This window comes from Camellia sinensis, chromosome 15 (genome assembly GCF_055761805.1).
Source record: "Camellia sinensis isolate YWXY chromosome 15, ASM5576180v1, whole genome shotgun sequence".
NCBI lineage: Eukaryota > Viridiplantae > Streptophyta > Magnoliopsida > Ericales > Theaceae > Camellia > Camellia sinensis.
The window spans coordinates 10,561,317-10,570,636 of NC_138975.1; the positions used below are offsets into that span (position 1 = coordinate 10,561,317).

General features: G+C 29.8%; 2 protein-coding genes across 3 annotated transcripts; one reads left to right on the forward strand and one right to left on the reverse strand.

The window, feature by feature from the left end:
* The first annotated feature begins 744 nt into the window (after positions 1-744).
* LOC114261171 (Dormancy/auxin associated family protein) lies at positions 745-3,934 on the forward strand. The gene is made up of 3 exons (XM_028201376.2): positions 745-1,441; positions 2,503-2,605; positions 3,480-3,934. The coding sequence occupies exons 1-3, from the start codon at positions 1,189-1,191 to the stop codon at positions 3,505-3,507; spliced, it is 384 nt and encodes a 127-aa protein (XP_028057177.2). The 5' UTR covers positions 745-1,188; the 3' UTR covers positions 3,508-3,934.
* A 990-nt stretch (positions 3,935-4,924) lies between these two features.
* Positions 4,925-7,775, reverse strand: LOC114261176 (uncharacterized). 2 transcript variants are annotated; one of them, XM_028201383.2, is made up of 5 exons: positions 7,645-7,775; positions 7,369-7,519; positions 6,245-6,343; positions 6,001-6,123; positions 4,925-5,268 (listed from the first exon to the last, which is right to left on the reverse strand). In XM_028201383.2, the coding sequence occupies exons 2-5, from the start codon at positions 7,468-7,470 to the stop codon at positions 5,143-5,145; spliced, it is 450 nt and encodes a 149-aa protein (XP_028057184.2). In that variant the 5' UTR covers positions 7,471-7,519; positions 7,645-7,775; the 3' UTR covers positions 4,925-5,142. The 2 variants fall into 2 exon arrangements, with proteins under 2 accessions (XP_028057184.2, XP_028057186.2); XM_028201385.2 differs by lacking the exon at positions 7,645-7,775 and having other exon boundaries at positions 6,001-6,120; positions 7,369-7,613.
* Positions 7,776-9,320: the final 1,545 nt, after the last annotated feature.

Sequence of the window (9,320 nt, forward strand, 5' to 3'; positions counted from 1 at the left end):
TTTTTTATCATGATTTTTATAAATTTTCGCTAAAGTTACAATTAGTGATTTTTTTTTTTGACGAATTTTTCAAACTATTACTGAAAGTTGAAAATTAGTGACATTTTTTTGTAACGATTTTTAAAAATATCGCTAAAATTTATAATTAGTGACAATTTTTAAACTGTTCTTGAAAATTAAGAATTAATGACTTTTTTTTTAATAGTATTTAATGAAAAATATCATTAATTATTATATGACTTATTGAATAATAAGTCTACCTAATAAGACTTTAGGTTGTATTTGATTAGGAGATTTGGAGATGGATTTGGAAATAAAAAAGAAAAAAAATGTGTGAAACTAGGTGAAATATATATATATATATATATTTAGCAAAGATCTCCTGTCTCTAAAAATCCCTCTCTCTATCCCAAATCACTCAGAACTATTAGATCATTTGAGAATCCAAAGATTTGAGAATCCCCATACATGTCTAATAGTTGCGAGTAATTTGGGACATGGGGATATGAAAATTCTCTCTCTGTCCCAAATCACTCACAACTATTACACCATTTAAGAATCCAAAGATTTGAGAATTTCAAGACATATCTAATAGTTGTAAGTGATTTGGGACATGAGGACATGAATTTTTGAAAATAGGAATTTTTAGAGACAAGCGATCCTTTGACATATATTTTATTCTCATTTTACATACATTTTCTCTTTTTCATTTTAAATACATTCTGAAATGGCCTAACTAAACCCAACGTACACGTAACTCCAAATTTTTTTCCCTGATTAGACTGGGTTGCAATTAGCCCTTAATTCAATGGCTCCAAACAAAGCCATATTAGCCGGAAACCACCCCATTCACTCCAAGCCATCAACCCCACCGCTCTCTCTCTCTCTCTCTCTCCTGCGTTTTAGGAGTCACCATATATACGACTGGTATGAGATCCACTCTCCTTCACTATAAGAACCAAATCAACCCCAAACCCTGGAAGAAAAAACTCTTTTTGTGAATAATAAACAAAAGCCGAATCTTCTCTCTTCGTTCCCATTAACCCATCTTTTCGTAACAGTCGTATCAGGTGTGTATATACATATATATAATATAGATATAGAGTTGGTACAATAGTAGTAGTAAAAAAGCACCTTAATTCGGTTGTTACAAAAGAAGAAGAAGAAGAAGAAGAAGAAGAAGAAGACATGGGTTTCCTCCACAAACTCTGGGACGAGACGCTCGCCGGACCAGCACCCGACTCCGGTCTCGGGAAGCTCCGCAAGTACAATTCATTCTCAGCCGCACGATCTACTACTCCCGACGACGATGATGTCCCCATCTCCCGGAGCATCACCATCCTCCGTACCAATTCTAACTCCGCCGCTTTTCGCAAGCTCGACTCCGGCTCCCTTCCTTCTTCTCCGGCGGCCTCCACCACCCCTACTTCGCCTTTCTCACGTAAGATTTTGTTTTTATTTATTTTATATATATATATATATATTCTTTTATTTATACAAAAATTAATCATATACAAATAGTTCAGATTGATTCTTATGTGTTTTTAACTTTTTCTTAGTTCAGATTGATTCTTATGTGTTTTTAACTTTTTCTTCTTATATGAAAGAATGGAGTTTGTGGATCGGACAATTTAGTTGGCTCATAAATTTTTGCTTTGGTGATCTCGTTGTTTATTTTATATATGAATAATAAACACAAAAAAAAATAGTTTGTTTTTAAAAATTAATCAATCTATTTGGTTTTGGTTTTGTTTTATGTTTTTTTATGAACAAAAATAGAAATTAATTTGATGAAAATAAACCTAATTAAAAATTTTTTTAAAAAATTTTGAACTAAAAAAATTATATACAAATTATGAGTTTTTTTTTTTTGATGAAAAAACAAAAAATTATAATTTGAAAATCAAACCAAGGTGGTTTCGACCACCAATTTTTTTTGAAGAAAATATAAACAAAAAATATGACTATAATTATCAAATTAATTTAATTTATTCAAAAAACAAATCTGCATAAGAATTTATAAAATGAACAGATTAAATTATTAAAATGAGATATGTGATGAAACAGAAGCCAAACTCCAATCTAAAAATGTGATTGGAGACAAGCTATGTTATACATGAAATATATGGTGAAAGTTTGATGATTGTAGAGAGGGTCTGGGTGAATTTTTTTTAAGATTCTTAATATTAAAATTTTATAAAATAAATGATATATGATATTTTTATAGTAGTTAAGGTCTCTCAATATTTCTATAAAAAGAATTTAACTCAGAGAAATTTCGTTCCGACTCAGAGAAAGTCAGGTGAAATTTCTCTAAATCGAATTTTTTTTGTGAAAATATTGAAGAATCTTAACTAATAAAAAAATATATCTTGAACATGTCCAATTATACAAAATTGAAGAGAGATATTTCACTATTTTTTCTCTTTTTTTTATAATGTTTTTGGGGTTTTAATATTATTGTTATTTTGTGATTGTTTTGGGGGTGTATTTTGGACGCAGCGGGCACACCTCGTGGGCCTTTCAAGAGGCTAACGAGGAGAGAATCCACACCGGACTACCCATCTGAACGCGCCGATCCTAGAAATCCGACCGTTTACGACTGGTTCTCTCTCTCTCTAGAGTGTTTTTTAATACCCTTGATTTTAATTTTTTATTTACAGTCAATTCTCTTGCCACAACACTAAGGTTTCGTTTGGATAGAAAATATTTTATAGAAAATATTTTTTGTATTTTTTGATATTTTATATAATGAAAAATAAAAGTTAATGAAAAATATTTTTCATGATTAATAAAAACAAGTTTATTTGAATAGAAAATATTTTTTATTTTAAAAAAAATATATTTTTTAAATTAAAATTTTACCAATGTCAACCATCACAATCACTGTCGCTGTCGCCGCACCACCATGCCATACCTCCACCTTTGTTTCACCACCATCACCACCAAACATTAAAAAATATTTTCTGAAAAAAAATCTGTAAAAAATGTTTTCTACCCAAATAAACGAATCGTTTATAGAGAAAATGAAGATTAAAAAATATTCACATATAGAATTGTGATTTTTTTTTCTTTTTCTTTTCAAGTTTTGGTTTAAATGAAATGAAATTTTATTTTAACAAATTTCTGAAAACATTATTCAGGGAAGAAATATTTTTTATTATTGATATACAAATACAGTTTTTGAATAAAATCTTCATACAAATGTGATTATTCGATCATCTTATTTCAAATAAAAATATCGGCTATTACGATTTATAATTTAAAAAATACCGCCATATCATTCTCAATTACTTTTCTATACAAAAATTATTTTTTAATACTATTTTTTTTTTCTCTTTTTCTCCATTTGTTTAAAAAAAAAAAAAAAAAAAAAAAAAAAAAAACATATAAAAAAAAATTGGTTTCACATATTTAACCATAGTTTGAAAATAAGAGATTTTCTTATGAATTTTTCTGGATGCATAAATGGGTTGCAGGATAGTGATCAATGCTTTGGACCGTTGATATAGATGGAGGAAGCAACGATTTTGAGTGAAGAATCAATGGACTGTTTTTTGTACATAAGAAAATATTACAGTATATGTATATATATGACATGATATGTGTCTAATGCGGTTGCGCATAGATAATATATATATGGAGTGTATAATAAAGGTGGTTTTGGATGAAGAAAATCGCCCATGTTCATGGAAACAAAAATGCTTCTTGGAGTTTTTATGGAAGAGGAACCAAAAAGCTGAGTTCTTTGAGCACTCCTCCTCTGGTCTGTATATATATCTTCTTGTGAGGGAGTGATTTTTTTACTTTTTTCTTTTTTCTTGGAAATTTTGTACATATTTTGTTTCTGTTTTTTTTTTTTTTAATTTTTTTTTTTTATATCTTTGTAAATATGGTATTCTGAATCTTCTTTCAATGAAACTTTTTGAAGCCATGTATTATGACTTATAATCATAAGATGGTTAGGTTATTGAAAATTACTCATAACTAGACAACGCTCCCTGATAGAGTACATCTGTGAAAAAATTGTGTTTTATTTTGTGATTAGATTTGATGCACCTGTAATTTGTCTTCTAGATTTAAAAAGGTAGTATGTTAAGGGTGAAAGTATAGTCCTGATAAAATATATATATATATATATATATATGTCGAACGGCTTGGTATATATTGATGGGATTATTTATGTACGAATGTTTAATCTTTTGGGACAATTGTTACCTTAACATGATATCAAAATTTAGGCTGGGTAAATCTTATTTCTTTATGTACAAATGTTTGCATCTCTACATTAGTTTAAAAGGTTAGTGAAATTGATTTTAATGATCTGAATCGTTCATATTTTAGAATTTATTGAATATAGTATTCATGTAAAAAAATTAAAATGATTCGACATGAATAGCTATATGTTTGAATTATATTTATTTTAAAAAAATAAACGGCAAATATATTTTTAAGAATAGTCATTTGTTTTTTATAAAATAAATTTGATTCAAATATATATATAGTTACCGATATCCGATCATATTGATTTTTTTCATGAATATTTTACATAAAGAGTTCTAAAAAGCAAATGGTTCGGATCATCGAAATCGGTCCCAAAATGAACGTACCATGTCCAAACACTAGTTGAGATGACTAACTTAAGAGAAATCTAATCTTAAATTTTTAGAACAATTAAAAACTTAACTAAATGGGTATCTCTTATGGAAACATTTGTATTGACAGTTGAATAATCAAGACAACGCGCAACACATAGAAGCAAAATGCATGAATTTCTTTTAGGCTGTGTTTGGATTTTGGTTGTGTAGAAACTTGTTAACAAAATCCATAATCCACTAGTCTAACACATTGGCAATCAAACAGAATAATAGAGCAAAATTTGTGCCTGCAAGGCACATCCATGACTATTTTTATTCGACTAACATTCAAATTTAGATAAAATTTTCACTTATTTGAAATCCTTCGTTGCAAAGGAAAATTTGAAAGCGCTAGTAGATGGCTTCAGCAATACAAGCATCAAAATCTCAAATTGTGTTAAGAAAACAATAACAATACGAAGCAGCGTTATAACTCACTTCCTAATCATATAATTTTAGATATGTTTTTGAAAAGCAGTTTTGTTTTGAGTTTGATCAAAACTTATTAAGCTGACGCAGCCTTCACTTTCTCAATCAGATCAGCAGCATCCTGAACTGTAGCAATATTCTCAGCACCACCTTCTCCGACTGACACTCCAAACTTTTCTTCCAGTGCCATCATAATTTCAACCTGAATTTCATGTATTTTTGTAAGTTAGCATTGTGCATAACTATCAATTATGAGTTTTGTAAATTAATTTTCATTTTCATTAGTAGTATCAATCTCAATAGGTGCTAAAATTCAAATGTTGAATGTTTTACTTGTAACTATGCAATGTAAGAAATTTAACTCGGTTGTTCTAGTTGATCAAGGTTATATAACTCTTACATGGGAGTAATTATCTTGTTTGTTTCAGAATACCATTTTAGCTGTGCTCACTAATAGGATAGGACTATGAAAACAAGAAATATATGGAGAAGTTACGAAATACTATTGGTTTAGCATACAGTCTCATGGTGTTTCAACAAGACTAGAAAAATCTGTCACTACCCTTGAAGGTACCCTCAGGGTTTCAACCCGGTAGCATACGTAAAACTGGGAGACTATATGTTCAAAAAAAAAAAAAAAACTATGCAATTTAAGACACAAATGAGACTTGCCCAATTGGCACCGCTTTATACTTTCAATTGAGATGTCATTCAATTATTGATTATTTCTTATCGTTGTGGCCCTCTTGCTGGATTTCATATTTCCTTCTTATTATGTGTTATTTCTTGTGTTGAGATTGTAATTGTTGGGTTGTTAGACTTTAATGTAATGTAAATAATCTATTACAAATTAAAAAATAAAAATTTTAGAAAGAAAAACTCAAATGTAAGATAATGATGTTGCAAATAGAGAATTGGGGTTGGGGGGGCATACAGTGTCAAGGGAGTCAGCACCCAAATCAGCAAACTTGGTTTGGGGGCTAACAGTGCATTCATCAATTGACAGTTGCTTTGCTATTGTGCTCTGCACTATTTCCAGAGTTTCTGGTTGAGCCTGCTTCACACACACAAAATATATATACATATATATATATATATATATATTAATTATTAACCTTCTTCATAAACTTGCTAAGAGTACTGCTTATAAGTACATAGAAATGAATTTTGAGTATTACAATGGAGCATGAAATTGTGTTCTTGAAGCAACGGCGGAGTTGGAAAGATCTTTCTGCTGCCTTTGTGATTTGAATCTTTGGCAGTTGTTTCATCCCACCCTGCATACAATCCAGCAAAAATTGATTCAAATCATCAAGATTAATACATTTTTTTTCTTCTATTTTCTTCTCTTTTTGAAAAGTCGGAAGAAGGAAAATAGTTTATTTTCATTTCGAGAATTAACTAAACCAATTCACTTAGGCTTGTTTGTTTGGAGAGCTAGAGTGGGGATTGAAATTAGTAGTGAGGTGAGACCTACTAATATTGTGTTTGTTTTGAGAGATGAGGAGAGGATTGATAGTGAACTCCGGATTAGGATGGGCTTCCCCAAAGGGATTCGGATAGGCCTCTAGGACTTGGTATTAGAAAAATAGTTCGGCGGACTAGAAATTTTTATTTTTATTTATTTTTTATTTTATTTTTTACATGTCGGGTATTTTTTTTTTTAACATTAATATTTAATTTTTTGTATTTTTTGTTAAGTAAAAATCATTATTTTATTTGTTTTATTTTTTTCTAAAATTTTTTTATTTTATTTTTTAAAAATTTTTTGCATGTTGGACATTTTTTTAAAAATATTAATGTTTAATATTTTTTTATTTTTTTATTTGTTTTATTATTTTATATTTATTTTATATAAAAATAATTTAACAATTCCTACACTAACAACTATCATCAAAACAATCATAACTTTTTTTAATCTCCTTACTATTAATTATTTTTATTCTATCTCAAAAAACAAACAAAACTTTAGATCATCGATATGGACCCTACTAATGGACCCTACTAATAGACTTAACTAGATGGATCTAATTCATCTCTTGAAGCAGAAAAGTTGGACCCACCACACAGTTAGAGAGAAAGAGAAAGAAATGTATATTTATATATATATATATTTATATTTTATTTAATTTCACACAATTTTTTTTCTTTCCAAATCTTCAATCAAATACAATCTTAAGATCTTAGTGGCACAAATTCGAGTCATGAAATTTTTTTAATAGAAATTACTTTATTCATTTAAAAAATGGGAAGGAATAAACAAAGGGAAAAAAAATAAGAAAAGATTAGAGATTGCACATACCATGGAAGAGAAATTGGCAGCTTGTCTGATGCTGCATTTGAGCTTGGGAGTGGAAGGAAGGGTGGCAAAAAGAGCTGGTGAAGCTGAAGTAATGGAAGCCATGAGAGATTTCTGAAACTGAAAGTGAAGAAAGAGAAGAAAACAGATAGAGCTTTGTAGAAAGAAAAAGAAAAAAGAAAAAAAAAAGGCTTGGTTGGTAAAAACTATAAAGCTCAAATGATATTACACCACTTATTATATATAAAAAAGCTCTGCTCTCAAATAGTGGGTACATACATTGTTTGAAAAGGAAGGGGGCGATCATAACAACGAACCCTTTGCCGTTTTCTTCTATATGAATTGGGCGGTCTGTACTATGCATTGTCTGCCTCTCTCTCTCTCTCTCTCTCTCTCTCTCTCTCGTGCCAGCAAAGCTAATTCCAAAACTTTGCAATATTTTTTTTCAGTCTCTCTTAACCGCAGTCTAGCTGCGATAATACCTTCCTGGACAAACTACACTTGCTCCTTTTATGTTTAACCACTTTCTTATTTTTGCTTTTTAAATTTATTTTTTTCACTTTTACCCTACATATTTTAAATCATTTTTTACTTTACTTTTAAAGTTAATTTTTATTAAAAATTAGACAGAAAATAACACATTATCAATTATGTGATATAAAAATATTTTGTTGTATATGACTCACACCTCTAATATAAACTTATATTCCAATATAATAGTATATTTTTTATGTTATGTAATAGTTATTATAGTATTTGTTTGTTTAATTTTGAACATAAATTAGTTTTAGGAGTAAAGTGAAAAAAATTTGAAACATGAAGGATCAAATTGAAAAAAAATAAACTTGAAAAGCCAAAGTAAGAAAATGGCCACATATAAAAGGGACAAAGTGTAATTTGCTCATATTTTCTTATTTTTGTATTAGTGATTTTGTAATGCTCTATGCAAATAGTAGAATTTATATGGAATGACGTGTATTATTTACATAAGAAAAATTATATTTACTTCTTTGTTTCGATAATTATTGTTTTGAAATAGAAGTCACATGCGTAGATTTAGAGAAATTTTATGATAAAAATCTCAAAATAAGGTATATATCTGTTGATTTTTTGACTTTCGAAGGCTATTTTTATAATTACAAGCGTCCCAGTAAGGATCAATCAGTCCTCACAGAAAATTAATTGCCAACCAATTATCAGACGATTGTGTTTTAGTTCTTTCAGCCTCAATGAAGAGGACTTTTACTGGTGGCTTGATTTAGGAGAATTAAACGAAATAACAATTAAATGAAGAACAATTTGAAGCATTTCATTAAAATGAAAAACTTACAATGATCCAAACTCAACCTCGTAGAGGTTTACAGCAACAATCTACTACTTGAAACTACTCCTATGAACGAAGTACAGTGCAAGAATTGAAGTACAGGAATGTAAAGAACAGGAAATGTAAGACTGGAAATGTAAAACTGAAAAGGAAAATAAGTAGAATAAGACTGGTTTTTGGATCTGAGTCTGGAGAGTTTTTCTGGGACCTTCTCTGCTATTTATACTGCTCAATGATGACCATCGAACTGCATTTCTAACCGTCGAACTGCTCCTCCATGATCGCTGATCAAGTTGCCTCAAGATTAGCTCAATTACGCCATTACTTGCAGTTAGGCTTCCCTCCTGAATTTGAATTTAAAATGTGAGTAACCGTTGAAGCCACATCACCTTGCATCTCTTTGTTGATCCACTGCTACTCAGATCTCGTAATAACCAATACTAACCGCCACGTGTACGATCAGGATCGAAGATTTGAATAGTCTTCCTATATTATCTTTATTTTGCCACGCGTCGAATTGTAATTGGCTTGTACAAAATATGTAGCCAACATTATCCTCCGCACTAATATACCCAAGACTTGGTGATATTAGTGGATCAAGGCCTTTTTCCCACGTCCTAGAACGTGCATG

Excerpts from the sequence above, each read along its gene's own strand:
- LOC114261171 (XM_028201376.2), top strand. The coding sequence starts at position 1,189 with ATGGGTTTCCTCCACAAACTCTGGGACGAGACGCTCGCCGGACCAGCA. Across the intron at positions 1,442-2,502 it reads CCCTACTTCGCCTTTCTCAC|CGGGCACACCTCGTGGGCCT; the intron begins GTAAGATTTTGT and ends TTTTGGACGCAG. Across the intron at positions 2,606-3,479 it reads AATCCGACCGTTTACGACTG|GATAGTGATCAATGCTTTGG; the intron begins GTTCTCTCTCTC and ends AATGGGTTGCAG.
- LOC114261176 (XM_028201383.2), bottom strand. The coding sequence starts at position 7,470 with ATGGCTTCCATTACTTCAGCTTCACCAGCTCTTTTTGCCACCCTTCCT. Across the intron at positions 6,344-7,368 it reads CTGCCAATTTCTCTTCCATG|GGTGGGATGAAACAACTGCC; the intron begins GTATGTGCAATC and ends GATTGTATGCAG. Across the intron at positions 5,269-6,000 it reads GTGCTGACTCCCTTGACACT|GTTGAAATTATGATGGCACT; the intron begins GTATGCCCCCCC and ends CATGAAATTCAG.